This window comes from Hesperophylax consimilis, chromosome 18 (genome assembly GCF_061612785.1).
Source record: "Hesperophylax consimilis isolate HC1 chromosome 18, BYU_Hcon_1.0, whole genome shotgun sequence".
Taxonomy (NCBI): Eukaryota; Metazoa; Arthropoda; class Insecta; order Trichoptera; family Limnephilidae; genus Hesperophylax; species Hesperophylax consimilis.
The window spans coordinates 3,387,019-3,407,311 of NC_142853.1; the positions used below are offsets into that span (position 1 = coordinate 3,387,019).

The 20,293-nt window shown below is 32.7% G+C and overlaps 1 protein-coding gene across 1 annotated transcript; it reads left to right on the forward strand.

Moving 5' to 3' along the window:
* Positions 1-3,694: 3,694 nt before the first annotated feature.
* On the forward strand, positions 3,695-14,514 carry LOC149415248 (arrestin domain-containing protein 17-like). The gene is made up of 6 exons (XM_089642835.1): positions 3,695-3,698; positions 5,390-5,527; positions 9,826-10,037; positions 10,776-10,958; positions 11,983-12,198; positions 13,808-14,514. The coding sequence occupies exons 1-6, from the start codon at positions 3,695-3,697 to the stop codon at positions 13,991-13,993; spliced, it is 939 nt and encodes a 312-aa protein (XP_089498961.1). The 3' UTR covers positions 13,994-14,514.
* Positions 14,515-20,293: the final 5,779 nt, after the last annotated feature.

Sequence of the window (20,293 nt, forward strand, 5' to 3'; positions counted from 1 at the left end):
GTGGCTAGTCTCCCAAGTGACACAATCAGCGCTACTGGATGGTTTAAAGAAATCTGACGAGTTTATTGGGCAAGTATAGGATGCTTCTATCCATGTACTGACCTTTATTTCAGATTTTGTTGACTTGACACGAGATAACAAGCCACTTAAGACAAAGAAAAACCTCTTATTATTTGTCCCCAGATTTTACAACACAAAATAATAAGGTATAAAACTAACTGTATTAACCATCTTAAGGTATTTTTTGATGAGACGAATTTCTTGATATATTTATCTAACAATGTTATTTCAAGTTGATTATATTCTAGTAGTTCTGTAAACAGTAAACCTCGCGTCAAAAAAACACGTTCATAGTTTTCTCTTATTTAATAAATTAAAACCAAAATATCCCTAAATATTACGAGCTTACACACTTAACTATAATTATATATTTTAATGATACATTTTTTTTTAAATTTCGAGTGAGTATTCCTAATCGAACACGCTCGGTGTTCTGGATTTGAAGTTATGTATCTATCTATAATGTATTAACCTGTACCTAATGGAACACGCTCGGTGTTACTCGAATTTGAAGTTATGTATCTATATATAATGTATTTACCTGTACCTAATGGAACACGCTCGGTGTTGCTCGAATTTGAAGGTATGTATCTATCTATTATGTATTAACCTGTACCTAATGGAACACGCTCGGTGCTGCTCGAATTAGAAGTTATGTATCTATCTATAATGTATTAACCTGTACTTAATGGAACACGCTCGGTGTTGCTCGAATTTGAAGTTATGTATCCATCTATAATGTATTAACTAATCAGTTGATATTCAGTTGGTTGAAATAAATCTATATGATTATTCTTTTTTCAAACATTCTTCGGTCAGGTATCTTTCTTTATAGGTACCATAATATTGAAAGACGTTATTAAGAAAGTAAAAATAAACATGATGATTTCACAATTGAAAAAATAATATTTACTGAATCATTGACAAAGTTAGCCATCTGTTAATAATATTATTTATTTTTGGCTAGGCTGACAAAACGAAAGAGTTCTTATTACATATCATAGACAAGTCAAGTTTTTAATAAGTACCTAAAGACATATTTCTCTTTAACTCTTTAAGTTTTAAGTTCCAAAGAAAAGTTATTTTTGAATATAATATGTATACATTTGTTTTTCCGAAACGGTAATTCTTTGTTCATCTTCATCACATATGCCATATTTTACAACACACAAGAATTTGATTTATTTGATAGTGCCATGCCTTCCTTGGGCGTCCCCAACAATTTCTACCATCCTCTTCAAGTAGTTTCATGATATCCCCATTAGTATTATTTAAAAAAAATATATCTTTAATTCGACTACGTTTCTCATCCTAGTCCAGAGATAATGCAAGATAAGAAGTCTTCCTCAGGCATATTGTTAGTATTTATTCATCTCAGTATCTCATTCCAATGCAGAGATAATGAGTACAGTCGTCCTAAACACTCCTGGTACTAATAAGAACAACCTGTGATTTTTTTAACGAAATCGGTGATTTTTGAGTCTGTACTGCAAAAACAAAGAAACATTTATTTTCATATTTTTAGATTTGCTTCGCAACGTCACATCTGATGACTATTACTAAAAAGGTGTCTAATTGAAAATGGTTACGCAAAAACCTTATCGTTGTTCTCAATGCTAATGATTCATAATTCCAATACATGGGAACCTGTTCCACGAGTATTATTATCAGAGGTACTCTTATCGTTATTGTAAACTGTATTATTCTTGTTTCATTTATTGGAACTCTCTCAACGCGTCGGACGTGTTCAACTGCTCTGAAGTATAGCCATTTATGTTGTTACAATAAAGAAAAGGTTTTAGTCACAATGGTGCTGTTAAAGAATTGCAAGTTAGTTTTCAATAGTGATAATGGAGTCCTGTACAGTGGGACAGAAGCGCGATGCTACGTTCATCTGACATTTCTTGCGCCTACACAAATAACAGGTATTTTTACAAGCAATGTTATCTTTTTTAATCAATCTGTTGGATGGCGTTGATATTCGTGTACTTTCAAATCTCAATTTCCGCTGTCAGTTCGAAACACAAACAAACAAACTTTCCACATCCCACACTTAAAAACTAACTGCCCACAACATTCATATTTCAGAAGGACTTCAATTTGTCCTTAGTTCAGTTTATTAAATACATTTTGCAGAAAATTAAATCAAAATTTTATTTACGTACCCTCTGCCCCTGCTGTGTGTAATATATCTAAGTTATTTTCTTATTTTCATTAAGTTGTTTTATGTTTTTTCTCTGTATGTAACATGAATTGTAAAATGAAAGGAAACTTTACTGATTCATGCGAAAATGTGAAATGTAATTATTTATATAAAATATGTAAAACTGTTGGTTTCCCCAATAAACTAAAATTAAATAATAGTTTTTTTTTTAATGATAAACAAATGTTTATAAGATAAGGTTTTATGCTTAGCATAAAGGATAACAAATAATTATAAGCAATAATTAGTCGAAGGGAATTGAACCTAAAAATAAAGTTGGTTGTTTACAGGTGAATAAAATATAATAAGCAGTAATTGTTAATTGAGGTACTAGTACATTTTGAATCATTTGGCGGGTTGGAAATAAGCCGACATAGCTCAGTGGTTTCAGAGTACCTGACCGGATATCAGAAGGCACGGGTTCAATTCCCGTTGGCGGCATTTATTTTTACTCGGAAGATATTTTCAATTTGTATTGATATTTCAGGCGACTAATTATTGCTTATAATTATTTGTTAAAATAAATGTCATCAAATCTATATTTAACTTCCCGTCAAAGTGTACGGATTATATCAATTGTTTGTAATATTTTTAAAAAATTATTAGATATTTATTTACAAATTTATAACACAATTCAAATTACATTTTTTTGTTCAATGAAGCAGATACATTTTGATGTAACACTATAATTCAAATTATTTTTTCGTATTTTCGTACTCTCCGTTAAATCAGCTCCATAGCTCATGATGTGACGCTCGGTTATGTGAGGAGTACCTACCTATTATAAACATAATAGAAAATAATGTATAGTAGGTGATATTATGTAAATAGCAACATCTGCAAACGCCTACGAGCTATTGCGGGGCGAATTTACAAAATTAAATATTTTATGCCTATAAGTACGTTAAAAATAATCTATTTGTCACTAGCGGAATCTACAATCAGATACGGAATAACGTCCTGGGGAAACTCCTGCAAGAAAAATATAGATTACATCCAATCAATTCAAAACTCCATGACTAAGCTTTTGGTAAACAAACGTATTTATGCACAAAGAAGGGATATAAAATTATTATATGAGTCAGTTAACGTATTATCTGTTCGAGGAATATTATGGTTTAAAATTATATGTCAAAACATAACGTCAGATTCCATATACAAAGAAAAAATAGATCATGCATATGACACAAGATTCAATAGAAATGAAGGTATATCCATTCCGATAATTATAAATAAATACGGACAACGGACTTTCTCTTATCTAGTGTCCACAATATTTAATAAGATTCCAATGGACATAAAAATTCAATAAAATTGCACCACCGAATTAAAAAATGGTTAATAGATCAAGCTTTTTTATACTGATATTGTTTATAATCTTACGTATGTATATGTATGTATATATATATTTATATGTATATATTTATGAATATGAGTAATTTGCCTGTGTTACAACTGACTGTCTTTATATTGTATTATTTTGTATTGTAGTAAGTTAAAAGTTATTCTATTTTATATTTTTATATATGTCTCTATTTTGTAGTTATTTAAGTTATTCTTCTGTATCTATTTTAAATATTGTGATTTCTCGTTATATGTATGCTTTAGTAATATATTAATGTTGTTAAACTGACCTGCTGACAAACTGCTTTGGCAGTTTAGCGGGTATAAATAATAAAAATAAAAATAAAAAATACAAGCGTAATTCAAAAAATACTATATTTTATAAAAACGATAATAATGGTTGGAGTGGCAAACTAAGTAACTGTAATCAATGTTTGACCTTACCATTGAGCTAAAGTTAACGGTTAGAATTGGAAATACATTCTGACTTACCCCTAGTCTTTGGTGTACGTCTTGTTGTAAATCGATCTTATGAACTTGACACTGCCGTGATCACCGCACAAGCTTCCGGTAATAGTAAAGCTTCATACTTCAGTAGAGGCATATTAAAAACATCAGCCAACATACCATTAGAGTTACCAATGGTGTATAATCTATTTATAACAGAATTATAACCTGAAACTGTAGTATAATTGTCACAATAATACATATGGAACCTTAATTATTATTTTTTTGGTAAACTAATGTTTAAGATAAGATTTTTTATGCATAGCACAAAGGGTAACAATTATTTTACAAGCAATAATTAATAAGCAAGAATTATTGCTTGTAAAATAATTGTTACCCTTTGTGCTATGCATAAAAAAATCTTGTCTTAAACATTAGTTTACCAAAAAAATAATAATTAATATTTGACAAGTTCTAGTATCTTCACAAAAAAATGTAGACAATTTGTCTCGACGCCATCTAGTGAGAGAGTTAGCACTTACAATGCCTTTCTCATATAAAATAAATTTGGTTGTTTTCAGGTGAAAAAATGTAACAAGCAGTAATTGTTGAATGAAACACTAGTATATGTTGAATTATTTCGCGGATAAGAGATAAGCCGCCATAGCTCAGTGGTCAGAGCTGTCGACCGGAAATCGAAAGGACACGGGTTCAAGTCCCGTTGGCGTCGTGTATCTTTTATCAGGAGATTTTTCAATGTGGATGAGTGTTTCAGGCTAATAATTATTGCTTGTAAAATAATTGATATGGAACCTTGTTGATCTAATAGGAGGAACATGAAAGTGAATCAACATTAATATACCAGGGATATGGAACTGATAATTTACAATTTTATATTTAAAATATATGATCATTTTTTTTTCTTCTGAAACTTTAACAATTGATCCAAGTTTAGGGTGTTAATTTTAAACTGTTCTTATTTCAGAGTTTCGGTTACATTATTTTTGTTTTTAGATAATAGTAAATTGTACTAACTTAACATAAATACAAGTAGTATTGGTGATCCGTTGTCGTTCATAGCATTGGAATGGCTAAACAATTTATTTTGAATCCATCGCGTATACTGTCTGCGATGTGAATTTAAATAATGATTTTTTTTCTCAATGAATTTGTATCGTTTAAACAATTCTTATGAATCCGGTCAATGCGTTTTTTTTTCTAAAATAACCAAACTAGTACCATCTGTGAACGAGCAGATTATGAATAATTTTTGGTCATTGTTCATTATATTTATAAATGATTTTATTATATATATGTGTAAGTATTTAATTCCAGAACTCACCATTAAGTTAAAAGGAGAGAAGACTTCCTCCTGGACCGAAAACCATGGCAACGACAGACACAGTTACTCTGGGAAGGAAACATACTTCCGAGTGATCAACAATTTACTGGCCGCCTCTACCATGCATAACGGTAACTAACTAACCTAACCTTAATTAACCTAACCACCGCGCTGTTTCTTCGGAGGGTTAGGCAGATTCAATTCAAGTCAACTTTATTATTCTAAGAACACCACATATTATCAATATTCTAAACTAAACTCCTAGAAAAAGCAATGAAAAAAAGACTTTTTTTATATTGAATACCTCACAAGAGTCCCAACTGCTCCCGTCTGGAGCCAGTGAGACTATGGCATCCCCAATTGGGGGATGTTGTGAGACTGAAGGTAAGTGGGGAAGGGAAAGAGGAAGGTGGGGAAGTACCTGGCTATTCAGATCTAGTCACTAAACACGGCTAAAGCCATTTGGAGCAACGTTTCAATTCTGAATGGTAGTCTTACACCAGGGCGATACTGGTAGTATCTTCCACTCTGGAACGTGCCGCAAATATACTATATATTATTTTAATCAATTAATTGTGAAATAACACAAATTAATCAAATAAAATTTATTTGCGCACGCCGGGTTCGAACCCGCGACCTTCGGAATGGCAGTCCAATGCGTTACAACTGGACTATGCCATCCTACTTCGAGAAACACAACCTAGCCTCAGGTCATCAATTCGGTTTTCGGGCTAAAAGAAGCACAGAACAGGCTATTTCTGAATTAACCAACTACATTGTAAAAGACGTAGATAAGGGATCTAAAGTAATTGGAGTATTTATTTTTAGATCTGGCAAAAGCCTTCGACACCATCTCTCATGATTTTCTATAAGAAAAACTTAAAAATATAGGCATAAATGGAAAACCGCTTAAATGGCTCATCATGTTCATGGTTTATTTATACAAAAAATAGGAAACAAATAGTTGAATTAAATAAATACTTGAGCAGAAATAAATTACGGAGTGCCTCAGGGTAGTGTCTTAGGTCCTGTTCTTTTTCTTATCTATATTAATGGTCTCACTGATATTAAAATTCCAATACTCTGCTATATTATTATCACCTATGCAGATGATGCTATACTTCTTTTTGAGGAGCAATCTTGGGAAAAGGCTTTTAAAAGCACAGAATATGGTACGAAGGAGATAAAAAATGAAAATCTTCTTACCCTAAACACCTCGAAAACCAAATTTTTAACATTCAGTAAATTCAATACTGGGCAACCGAAAACCGTCTATTACATCTGTATCCATGTACAACATAGCAAACCACTGACTGCGATTGTAAAAAAAAATGGAGCATTCGAATAGTATAAAGTATCTTGTTTTAACAGTGGATTGCAAACTAAACTGGGAACTTCACATAATTTCGTTTGTAATGAGAATCCGGAAACAAATATACATTTTTAGAACGATTAGAAACATTATGTCACTTAAACTACTGAAAAATGTTTACTTTTCCATTTGTCAAAGCATTTTAATTATGGTTTATCGGCTTGGGGTGGAGCCGCAGACACATTTTATTTTTTTTATTTATTTTTTATTATTGTACGACAGACAGGTAAGTCCAATTATGGTACAATTTTATTAAAACTTAAACATACGTTAAGTTACTTAACACAGCTCACAAATCACTTACTAGAACTATGTTCTAAAAACCATATCTTCATCCTACTGAAAATCTTTTAATTAAAAATAAAATACTTGATATCAGAAATCTATTCATTAAAAAAATTATCCACATAAATTGAATAAAATCGTCACCGTCCCACTTATCTCACTTCCATAATACTAAAGCTAAATCTAACAATTATTTAAAAGTGCCAAAAATTAAATCTACTCTTGCTAAAAACATGAATCTTACCTCGCTCCTTCCATATTCAACATTTTCTTAAAAGAAACACAACATATAACTCAAACCAATAGAAAATACATTAAAAACTTTAATACATGGTTAATGAACAAAAAATAGAAATTGCATTAACAAGTTACTTGCAAACCGTCCGTGTTAATGAACATAATTTTTGAGTAAATGTAATTTTTACACCGAAAACGGTTTCTAATTGTCTCCCATATATTGCATACTCTTTTTCCCCCTTTTTCTTTATTCTTTGTTGCATTTTTTCTCTCACACTAAAGTATGTTATTTTTTTTTGTTTTTGTATATGTATGTAATATTTTACATCTACATTATTTTTTGTATTCTTTTGTATTATTATTAAGCCTGATTTGTCTACAAAATATATGTAATCATGCTGCTACCCGGCTCAGAACAAATATTGTCTAGTGAGTCGGGTAGCGCACATGATTTTGTTAATAACCTTATATAAAAATTAATAAAAATAAATAAAATTTAAAAATTTAAAAAAATTCAAATTATTAATTTTGTCGAATAACTCGACTCAAATATTGATTCACTCCATGTTTTCCTTGGTTTTCCCCGATTTCTTCTAACATTTTATCGTATGTTTTCTTGGCGCCCTTTTTCTAGCCATCTAAACGTTCATTTCTTAGAGTTATTCATAACACTTCCATTAGCCTTGCATTAAGTTCTTTGTTAGTTACAATGTCATAGCCATGTGATGTGATAATTTGTTAAAGATTTGTATTTAAATTTAGTTAACTAAACTTTTAAAAACTCCTCTGTCTCTGTATCATGCAGTATATCATGTTAAGTGAACATATATGTAAAAGCCCAACTGGGAGTTTATAATAAAAAATAAATTAATTATTTTCGGATCTCCACAGTAATAGGTAATATATCATATATAGGTAACTAGTGGGCCCGGCCAGACGTTATCTTTCTACAGATTGCCTTTTATGTGGGGAAGTTAAAATTTGTGATTGTATATATTTTTGGATGAGAAAACTGAAAGTTACAAGTTCTCGACAACAGCGCCATCTATCGGGTTCAAAGCTATATTAAATATATATTTAAATTTCAAGCTGGAATCAACCATACAAATTCACAAATATATTAATTAAATTAAATTAAAATTAAATTATTTTTTTACTATTCGATGAGTGATTAACCTCCAAGCAAAAAGGATGAAAAGACTAAAAGTATTCTTTATTGCAAAGTTACAGGAAATGTAACAACTCAGATAAGTGCTTGTGATACGTAATACGTAATATTGGTTAGAAATTCCCCCGTCATTATTTTATCTAGTTTCCGATATCTTATTTATCTATTCGTATCTTCAGCAGTACTATTATCAAATTTACGACATTTATGAAGCCATGACGAATTTCTCGAAAAATGTATACTCTCGTCCAGGCTGTAGCCCAGTGGGACAGCGCGCCCCTACATCATAGATGGAAAGTTTCTCCCAAGCCACCGTAATACTAGTGTTAAATTATAGTGATTTGTTTTTGGGGTATTATGCCGTGCTCCTTCTTTAGCCAACGTTTCGGACAGCATTGCAGTGTCCATCATCAGGGCAGATGTGACTTTTGGCCGTGAAAATCTCAAATCATACTAGTGTTAAATATTCAATTACCTTCCTCATTTAACGATTGTATCAGACGTATCTGAGAACTATTTTACGACATTTAGTAAATCAAAGATGAAACAACAATGTTTTTTTTATTATTTTCTTATATTAATGTCATATTGATTTTTTTATATAGCAGGCTGAGTATTGCAGCCACCGCCCTGTTCTGCTGAAATAAACAATATTCTTAACTAACTACTCCGTCTTGGCACATATCGATTTTCATTATTCATTTATCCTCTTCGGTTATTCCGACTCTTAACTTGACATTTTTGGTTCACTTTATCGTGCAAAATCTTTCTCGGACCCAACTTCTTCTATCATTATCATTCGCATCATAATATTTTCCTTGCGCTTCTTTCTTCGTTTGTCCGCTCTACAAGCCCAAATCATCTAAGCATCACTTTCTTAATCTTACTCATTACACCTTGCATTTTCCTGGTTCTTATTTTCTACGAATCTTGCGATCATACATAAACACAGAAATCAATAAAAATATAGAAAATGAAGATGATATTGGTAGTTCTTAGTAGAAGTATGATACAGTTAAATATGACCGAAAGTAATAGGGACGAATTAGCTCAGCGGTAGTGGTAGAGAAGCGCCCCTGCAAGGCTAAGGTCTTGGGTTCAATTCCTAGATGCGACCGTATCTTTTTTCTAATTTTTCTGTTTCAAATTTTCTTTCGATAATCGCTAATATTGTCTTCAATGATTAAGAGGTTTAAATCATTAAGTATATTCCAAAATAAAAATATCAGTTATTCCATTACTGCATGCTATAAAAACATTTTACTATAATTTTAGATGGCTCATTGTGTATATTCAGTTTTTATAATCTCTACAAAAGCTTAGCTGGGCGCAAAATCAAATAAAGTTAAAGTTATCTGTCATCGCAGTTGCTGCACAGTTTCCTGCAGGAGAACACCAATTTCATTTCTCCGTGGTCATACCTCCGGAAGCTGCCACTTCCTTCGAAGGATCACAAGGAAAAGTATCATACACAGCTACAGTTACGCTGAAGAGTCCGGAAACATTTTTCAGTCAGACTTACAAAGAAACCCTAAAGGTTCTGCAAATATGTGACCTCAATCTGTATCCACACCTTAAGGTATGACTTCAATAAATTATTGCTTATTTAACCAATTTATTAAATTTCAAGCACGAGCAACTCTGGCAAAATGTGGAATATACAGGGTGTGACTTACTTTAACCAGTGATTTTTTTAAAATTAACTTCGACATGTCGTTACCGGTCGCTTAGCCGAGAACCACCCAGCCCGTCGCATTAATCCTAGTTGTCCAATTCTTACTGATTTTCTTTGTTTGTAATTAAAAAACAACAACAGCAACAAAACAAAAAAATCAAAAGAGACCAAAATTTCATTTTTTACTTCTAATAATGTAAAAAATCACTGGTTAAAGTCAAGAATCAAGTATGTACCTTTACACACTGTATACCGAGTGTCAGGGAGTAAAATGCACTAACTTCGTGAGGTGATTCTACATGATATTATAAGTAAATAATAATAGATTATTCCACAATAAAATAATTAAAACTAACTGATAGAAGAAAAACTTTTTTAGAAATACCGTTTTAAGCTAGTTTTCGAGTAAAAAATAATAAAAATTCGAAAAAAGTAAATTCATTTTATATATTTACCATCATACAGAATCCTCCCAAAGTTAGAGCACTTTACCCCCGGACACTGTATTATAGGTTTAAATATTCTATAGTAAACCAAACAAACTAAATTTTAATTAGTTTGTTCTACCTTGTTGGCCTATTACGGTGGTTATTTTTTAACAAATCCAAGTAAGAATATTAATTATATGTCTTTTTTTTTAAGGATCCATTAGAAGTGCAGCAGTCAAAGGACTTCCACACATTCTTTGTAAATGTTGGGAAAATGCACGTTTGGGCACATGTCACGCAAACCGGTTTCGTACCTGGACAAATCGTGTCTTTAAAATGCAAAATTCATAATGAAAGCTCGGTGTCAAATCCAAAGACAAAGTTCTTTTTGAAACAGGTCAGTAAAAAAATAAATATTACTCCCAGTTTTTTTTTGAAGAAGAATATAATAAACTTTAAACGAAACATGAAACAGAACAAGGCTTAGAAAATTAAAAATGTAACGGTCTCAACTGGGAATCGATATTATCGAAATATTTATTTATTTATTACACGCCCTAGTGGGATTTTTCATAATACTTCAAATATTACTTTTAGGTGCAAGCTATTTGTATCAACGTAAATACTTAAAAATTAAAACAATAAAGAAAATATAAGATAATGAAAAAAAATTAAACATATGAATATATTTAAGAAATCATGGGAAAAATTAGTTGAAGAAATTATTGTTGATTCTGAATTTTAAATATGAGATCGACAATAATAACGTAAAATAATTAGTACCCAATGGGCGAGTGGTTAGAATCGTTGTCCCGGTATTACAGAAATCCTGGGTTCGATTCCCAGTTGAGACCGTTACTTTTTATTTCTGTATGTCTTATTCTGTTTCAAGTTTAGTTTTATTTTTTCGGTATTCTATGGGTACCGCCGCCCTGGGAACCATTTACTGAATAACCAACACAGCCTGCCATTGGTGAACCCAAGTGGTTTGCTACGTTTGGTGACTTTTAAGGGGTACCTGGGTATTGGCGGCGGATGCGTATGCCCACCTACTGCGTGGCGGGCCGGATCGGGAGATACTGGTTATGGGAGATTTTTTGACACACTGACCCCCAGATTCCTACCCACCCTTTGTACCTTTCCTTCCCAGAACTTCCTCCCCTTGCTTTCCCTAAAAAGACCCTCCACACAGTATCCCCAAAAATATCATAGGCCTTGAAGAATTTTTTGCTTAAGCCCTCCTGTGCGGAGCTAAAGGAGCTAATTATTATCGGTTTATTAGTATTACATTCAAAAGTTATTCCAATCAAATTTTTATTTTATTTAGATTATTTATGTGTAATTTCTCACGTCTTTTATGCATATCTTTGTTTCGCTGTACTTACTGGCGTATTCTTTAACAAACTGGTTTTTTTTCACAGCATGTAATCTACAAAACAACATCAATTTTAGATGGAAAATATAGGGAATTCCCCGATAAAACTGAGAGTTCGAAAGAATTTTCAGAAATGATAGCCGTTGGTTGCAATAAAGGAAAAGAACAAGATTATGGTGTGGAACTACTTATACCCCATGATCTGCCTCCGTCTTCGGACCCTCTTGTTCCTACCGTATTGTCAATACAGTACTATGCAGTGGTGAGTAATTACAAATTGTATAATGTTCCAGAGTAGACGATTTTTTCAGAAGCGCCATTTTTTACATTATCGCCACACTCGAGTTCCAGAGGAAACTAATTTCCCTCCGGGCTTATTTCATCTTTGGGGATGTTGTGGGGAGGGTATTTTAAAGGAAGGAATAAGAAGAAGTTCTGGGATAGAAAAATGAGTGAGGGGTGAATATGAATCTGGGGGGTCAGTGCGTCCAGGAGTGACGGACATATGAATACATCCATCCAAGACCTGGACAACCTCACCCTATAAACCCGGGCACTCCTACTAAGTCGAAGGACGCGGGTTTAAATCCTGGCATGCGTATGTTAATTTCATTTGCTTAGTTTTATATACTCACTAATTAACTTTACTCTCCAGTATTATCTAGGTCTTCCAAGTACCACTCACTAATTAACTTTATCCTCCAGTATTATCTAGGTCTTCCAAGTACCTATACTCACTAATTAACTTTGTCCTCCAGTATTGTCTAGGTCTTTCAAGTACTTATATGCACTAATTAACTTTATCCTCCAGTATTATATCGGTCTTCCAAGTACCACTCACTAATTAACTTTATCCTCCAGTATTATCTAGGTCTTCCAAGTACTTATACGCACTAATTAACTTTATCCTCCAGTATTATCTAGGTCTTCCAAGTAAATATACTCACTAATTAACTTTACTGTCCAGTATTATCTAGGTCTTCCAAGTACTTATACTTACTAATTAACTTTATCCTCCAGTATTATATCGGTCTTACAAGAACCTATACTTACTAATTACCTTTATCCTCCAGTATTATCTAGGTCTTCCAAGTACCACTCACTAATTAAATTTATCCTCCAGTATTATCTATGTCTTCCAAGTACCTATACTCACTAATTAACTTTGTCCTCCAGTATTGTCTAGGTCTTCCAAGTACTTATACGCACTAATTAACTTTATCCTCCAGTATTATATCGGTCTTACAAGAACTTATACTTACGAATTAACTTTATCCTCCAGTATTATCTAGGTCTTCCAAGTACTTATACGCACTAATTAACTTTATCCTCCAGTATTATCTAGGTCTTTCAAGTACCAATACTCACTAATTTGTATTGATCACGGAGTCTAGTTTAGTAGAGTCGTTACTATAATATCATTTTCCGTTGAATGTATAACATCAAATATTACTATAACGGATTATAATATAACAAGTGCAGACGTGTGGAAAATCACTTGATAGTGAGAATTTTTAACAAATCAACCAAAATTAGTATGTTTGATGATACTACTTTTCTATTAAAAATTATATTAAATTACTATAATGTCGCTAGTCTGAATTATTCAGACAATCAGTTCAAATTTTAAAAATGGCACTTAAATTGGCACAGTAGATTAACTCAACACAATGATAATTTAACACACCTTTAAAAAGTGGTAGAAAATCATTAAAATTGATAAAAAAATAACCTGTAAACCTAACACACGTAACTTATTTAACCTAGTTTTTGCTTCATCACTTTTCAAAACTTTATATCACATTTTAAAGGTGTGTTGAATTGTCCGGTTACCGTTTGACGATATTATATTATGTTGTAATTATTTTCAGGTGAAAGTGTGTGTGACAGGAGGGCATATAGACCTGCAAGTTCCAGTCCCTTTACATATTGGTACAGTACCATTGCAGATGCAGAGTGAATATTCTATGACAAAGAACAATTACGCTCAGTTTGGAGATGAAAAAAGCTCACACGATTACCAGATGGCGAGTTCTTCGATGACAAAAAAAGAATAATAATATTATTTCTGCTAAAAATATATATTTTAAAACATTGATGAAAATTGTAAACAAAATTGATATTTATCATATTTAATATGTGGCAGAGTCCACTATCTTCGGGAAGTGATTCTGCACGATAATACCTACATATTGTTTTACATATTTCAAAATGTTACTAATTTAACTAAATTTAATAAAATGTAACTAAGTATTACTAAAAAATGTTACTTCATGTACAGAAAATATGTTACAATGTACATAATAATCATTAACATATTTTTTTAAAAGGGTATCCAGGGGTAAAGTGTTTCTACGGTTTTAAGGTAGTTTTTAGGTAAAAAAAAGATGATTTGTTTGTATGGGAAAATAAATATTTTTCTATGGAAAAATACTTTTGTTTGGGTAAATTTACATTGGAATTTCGAAAAAAAAATTGTCTTTTTTACACTTACCATCGTGTAGAATCACCTAACGAATTTAGCACACTTTATTTTTATGCAAAAGATGTACCACCATAATAAAGCTAGACTTGTGTGTATGGGGGATGTGTTATTTTGTTCGTTTTTTTATTTATATGTTATTATATTATTTATATTTAGTTTATAATTGTTTTAGGATGAAATTCAAAACTTTTTTGTTATTTCTATTTCTGATACTCTCTGGTAATGTATTAAAATACTGTTTATTTACAGTTGAATTGACCCATTATTTTTTTTTTTTGAGTTGGAAGATTTGATTTATTTCTATGTTTCCTATTATTTTTGGTGCAGCTGTATTTAGAATATTAGAAAATAGACATAGAAATACAGGCGGGTTTTAATTGAATCTAAATTTAATATAAACAAGAAAAAGTATAGACTCAGCCGTAAAAACATCTAATATTCCATAAATTCTCAGTAGAAACATACATACAACTGGTTTTATTACAATAATACCACCATCATCGCACTTGTATCACTTTTTAAACCTGCGCTGCATATAAGGCAACATGTGAAAGGTACAAGGATACGACTATCCGTGAACCGGCCACGATAGTTTTACAGAATCCTTTTGACACGCTTCTTTCAAATTACACGAAAAAATGCAATGGCCTGAATTAATACCTTCCAGAGAATATGTATTCTAGCCATACACCAATACAAATATTTTTAACACCACCTTACAGAATAGAGCATAAGAACAAGAGGAAGAGCCACGGAACAACGGTTCGTGGCGAAAGACATTCGCATTATGAGCAGGAATTGAAAATGCGTTTGTTTTTATGTGCTTCGGGAATAGAAAAAAATTGATATCTCTAAATAGTATAAAATAATGTCGCTATCTGCGCCTGTTTGTTTGTGCACTTAGTTCTTCTAAACTACGCAACTGATTTTGATACGGTTTTCACTATCATTTAGAAAATTTCTTCCGGAAGGTTTATATATATAATATACGCATATTGTATTTATAAAAAGTAGAGAAAAGTCGATGTTTTGTAATCAAGTCGTAAACAGATTATTTTCGGACGCTTACATTGCTAACGCTGGCTAAACCTTATGAGACACATCAAAATAATGCACTACGGAATTGTATATCATAAAAAGACCTACAGAAAATGTTGCAATGGTAAACGTCTATCTCCTAATGATAACCCCCAGCAACACCGGGTACAAGTTTGCTATTTACCAAATAAATCATTATATTATTTAACAATTAACACAGTTTCAATACTGTTTGAATATTTTTCATTTGTTAAATACTTGTTTATAATACATGAAATTAATTTCAAAGTACATTAACGAAGATAAATTAAAGTAGAAAAATAACATTCCATCGATATTTATATAATTTTAATAAAAATATGGTGGTGTAAGTTGAGATGTGTTCTACTACAAATATCTTTTTTTTTCTTTTCGTGTATGACCAGAGATGAAAATTTTTGTCGGAAATTTACGAATTATTGCAAACTAAACTTTTATTAACAGTTATAAAGTAAGAAAAAAATATTTTATTTTAACTGAGTAGGGGAGAGCATGAATAAATCTAATCTTTTTTAGTGTGCTGTTATGGCCAGGGACGCCTTCATAAATGCAGAAAAGCATAAAATATTGAAATATCCCTCGTGCCATCTTAATGGTTCTATTCTACATACATATATTTTGACAACTTACATTTTCAAAGGTACCTACACTTAGATTGGTATGTAGGTCGGTTGAATAACACTAAAGCGAAGACCCCATTTGTCAGTAGCGGAATCCCCGATAGTTTAAAACCATTTCCGGCTGCAAGTGGTGGACCGGATATAGGAAAACTAATCCGAAAGCTACAGTCAGATGAAATACGGCGTAACTCGAAAGTTTTATTATTTTCGCTTTTATTTCCATACAAACCGGAAGGGATTTGTGTTATATATCACACCGACGTATATTCGAATCCATTCACTCCCAGGCCAATTTGGCGACCTGGACAGAAATGATGTGATATAAGTGTGGGAGTCGCCAAGATAATATGCCGTAATCTGCTAGCCAGGCGATATTTTAAAATGATTACGGCGGTTACTATGGCAGGAGAAGGGATCAGTTCAATATGGGAACTGCCGTGGTCACGCGGCTGTCAGCTGTCAAGGTGACAGATCTCGTTGAAAAGAAATGATATTCCGTGCTTCCCTCTCTTCCTCTAGTACACGCCAAGGGGGCGGAAAAGAAGATACACAACATATATTTAAGCCACGCCCAAAAAACTCTTGATTCGTATAGCGTAGTCAGACAAAGGCATATTTTTAAATTTAAATTAAAAGTTTTTACAACAAGAAACTTCCCGTTACGTGTTGTATTTTTCTGGAATGCGACAGTTGAAGCAAGAATAAGAAATAGAATGCAACCATCAGGTACGGAAAGGTCTTAGAAGTTCACTCTATTACAAATAAGCAGCATGAATGTCTCGGCTGCAGTTGAACACAGTCTGGCAAGGAAGGGAACGATCGTATAAATACACTACTAAATAGACGTACCTACACGTACACATTTATACACTGGACACAATAAAGTCAGTAAAGAGAGCTTTCGGCGCCATTAAGTTAACATAACATACCTTACGAAAGAATAAGTTGCGGAGTCATGTATACATATACAAAATGTAATAAGATGTACCCGACAGATTCAATTCAACCAGTGATTGATAATCATTTGGAGAAAAACGCGTGCGTAAGAAAATATTTTGACGGCCTCCCTGGTTAAGTGGTTACACTGGTTACGACCATTGGTCACTAATCCAGAGTTTGTGGGGACAAATCCCGGCATACGCAAGTAAATTTCATTTTGCTTAGTTGGTGTTATTTCACAATGTATTAATTTCAAATCACAGAGTGGAAGATACCCCCAGTACTGCTCTGGTGAAAGATTAGCATTCAGAATAGAAACTGTACTTAAAATGGCTTTATCCATGTTTGGCGACAGAATCTGAATGATCTGAATGGCTAGGTACTTCCTTTCAACTACCTTCTCAATTGTGGAAGCCATAGTCTCAGTGCATACAGGCCTCCGTGGTCAAGGGGAAAAGCTCTCGACTAGCAATCCGAGGTCACGGGTTCATATCCCAGCGTGATAAATAAATAAATTTTATTTCAGAAATTTATGTTGTTTCACAATTTTCTCATTTAAAACAATATATAGTAAACTTGTGGCAAGTTCCAGAGTGGAAAATACTCTCAGTATCGCCCTGGTGTAAAACCACTATTCAGAATTGAAACTTTTCTTTAAATGTTTTTGTTTGGTCACCAGATCTGAATCTGCATATACTCACACAATATACCACAATTGGGAATTGGTGTGCGGAATTCACATAAAAAAGAAAAATACGGTTCGGAGCAATAATTGTGACTCATATTGCTCTCCACTGATATTTTAAAAATAAAATGAAATATTCCACGTGTCGCCACTGGTTAATACATTGTTACTCTTAGGCCAGTCCACACAACTTTCTTATTACAATGGCTTGTTGTCTGCTGCGGGAACGGGTCAATGCGTACCGCGTTGTACAAACGGAATGGACTAAGGGCCGAAACACACTGAACGTTTCTTGCGCAGCTCATTTTACGTCGTCTCACGCGTATACACCGCCCTACATACACATTCTCCTGCACGGCCTTACCAATCTAACCATGCATATGTCGTTACGCGTAAGTTAAGCGACACATTACGCTATACGCATCATGGCTTGGCCTATTTACGCGACTTAAAATATATTCGGCGAAATGTATATATTCTTGGTATACCTTATATTGTAGGTAATAGGCATTAAAATCGCTTGACAAACGGATAAAACCTCTTTTACAAATTATAAATATGTTCATTAATTCACTGTTATTCGCTTAATAAATGTATCTGCGTAAGCCGTATTCTATTTTATATAATAAATGCATGTTTATCTGTTTGTCCCCTATAGACTCAAAAACAACTGAACCGATTTCACAGAAAATTACAAAGTTTGTTCTTATTAGTGTCAGAAGTGTTTAAAGAGTGTTTTGGGTGATAGAACGCAAGGTAGGGACGCCCGACGAAGACTTAAGAGGACGCTACAAGACAAAATTGTGTATATTTTTGGTATACCTTATATTGTAAGTAATAGGCATTAAAATCGCTTGACAAATGGAGTCTAGAAACGTTCGATTTCAAGCACAAAACTTGTTTTTATTTATTTTGTAAATAATTTTATAAGAAAGCAAAAAAGTTAATCAAGTGAAACTGTCACAGATAATTTTAGATATAATACTGTATTTTTAAAGTTGTTTCCTTTACGCGATCATACATTTCTATTGAAAAAAAAAATTCTAGTATTTACATTTATATTTTTTATTTGTATTCTACTCAAGCGAAACGATAGGAAAACCTTAAATTTATCTAAAGCATATTTTTTGGTATTCATAATGTACACCGATTCGTTACAAAGATTAATCAAAATAGTGATTTAGCATTAAGCTTCGCCTTAAGCGTATTTTGCGTAACATTTCTTGCGCAGTACGCGGCGCAAGATAGGTTACTTAGTGTGTTTTGAGCCTAAAGTTCCTGCCAGTGGCGACATGGGACAGTCTTTTTAGTTATTTTTTATAATTTACAATTTTTTGCTTAAAATATGTTTCACGCCATTAGAAACATTGTTTTTTAAACTCGCGTCTTTATTTTCACCGCCAAAAGTATTATAGTGATTTATTTTTGGGGTATTATGCCGTTTTGCGCTGCCTCCTTCTTTAGCCCACAGCATTACAGTGTCCATAATCATACAGACATGTCTGAAACGTTGGCTAGAGAAGGAGGTAGCGCAACACGGCATAATACCCCAAAAATTAATCACTATAATCCCGTCAGATTGATCAACTGTATTTGTGCCATATACGATTATAAGAAATATCATTTCATGCAAATTGCTCTGGACCTGGAAAATCATCTCCACGCCACTGGAATTAGCTGCAAATTCTTCTTGGCATACACCCATAGATGATTTTATTGACAAAAAATATAGTGAACACTTTTCTTACAAATCATTGTTTTGGGGTTCAAAAATGATAGAAGAAGATTTGAACTAAGTAGTTTAGAATAAATTGTTCCTCTGAGCAATATGTGACCCGTGGAACATATCTCCAAAACTTTCACGGTTCCCAACTTGATTATTACTTATGTTTCCAATAATGTTCCAGATGTTTGAAAGCCTTTGGAATTCACTATCTACGCCTAAATAAAAATTTAGTATCCAGTCCTTTTCCGGCAATTCGGTCAGCATGTTTTAAGCAAGTCTTGAATGCGGCTTATTCGTAAGGAATGCTTTATAGAAACGAATGAGTAATCCCGTTTTCTCCATTTCCTAATTTCTTCATCCATTTTTGTCAGATTTTCTCAACTTTATTTTCTATATTCATCCCTTTTTTGTATTATGACACATGGCTTTTTTACTTTCAACTGACCTCAAACTTTCCCCACACTCTACCTAAAACATCCAAATTGGGTTTATGCGCACCGCTTTAAGAGTGTTAATAGTGGTGTAGGGTAAATTGATAATTATCAATGACTGAGATAACGAGCGTGGTTTCAATGAACTAGATCCAGTGGACATACCTTAGCGGCATATACATATTCATATTCTTTGAATGGCTATCCTTCAAAAGAGATTTTTTTTTTCGATTGACTATAAGCGATTTTTTTTATTTTTAAATGTCATAAGATAGATGTCGTAATTTTTCAAGTTTAGGTATTTTCTTATTTAAGGCAATGGTCCAGAAGCAGTTTTTTTATTAAATACATCCATTTGAATTTAGATTTTGTTTGCTTGATGAATGAATAAATA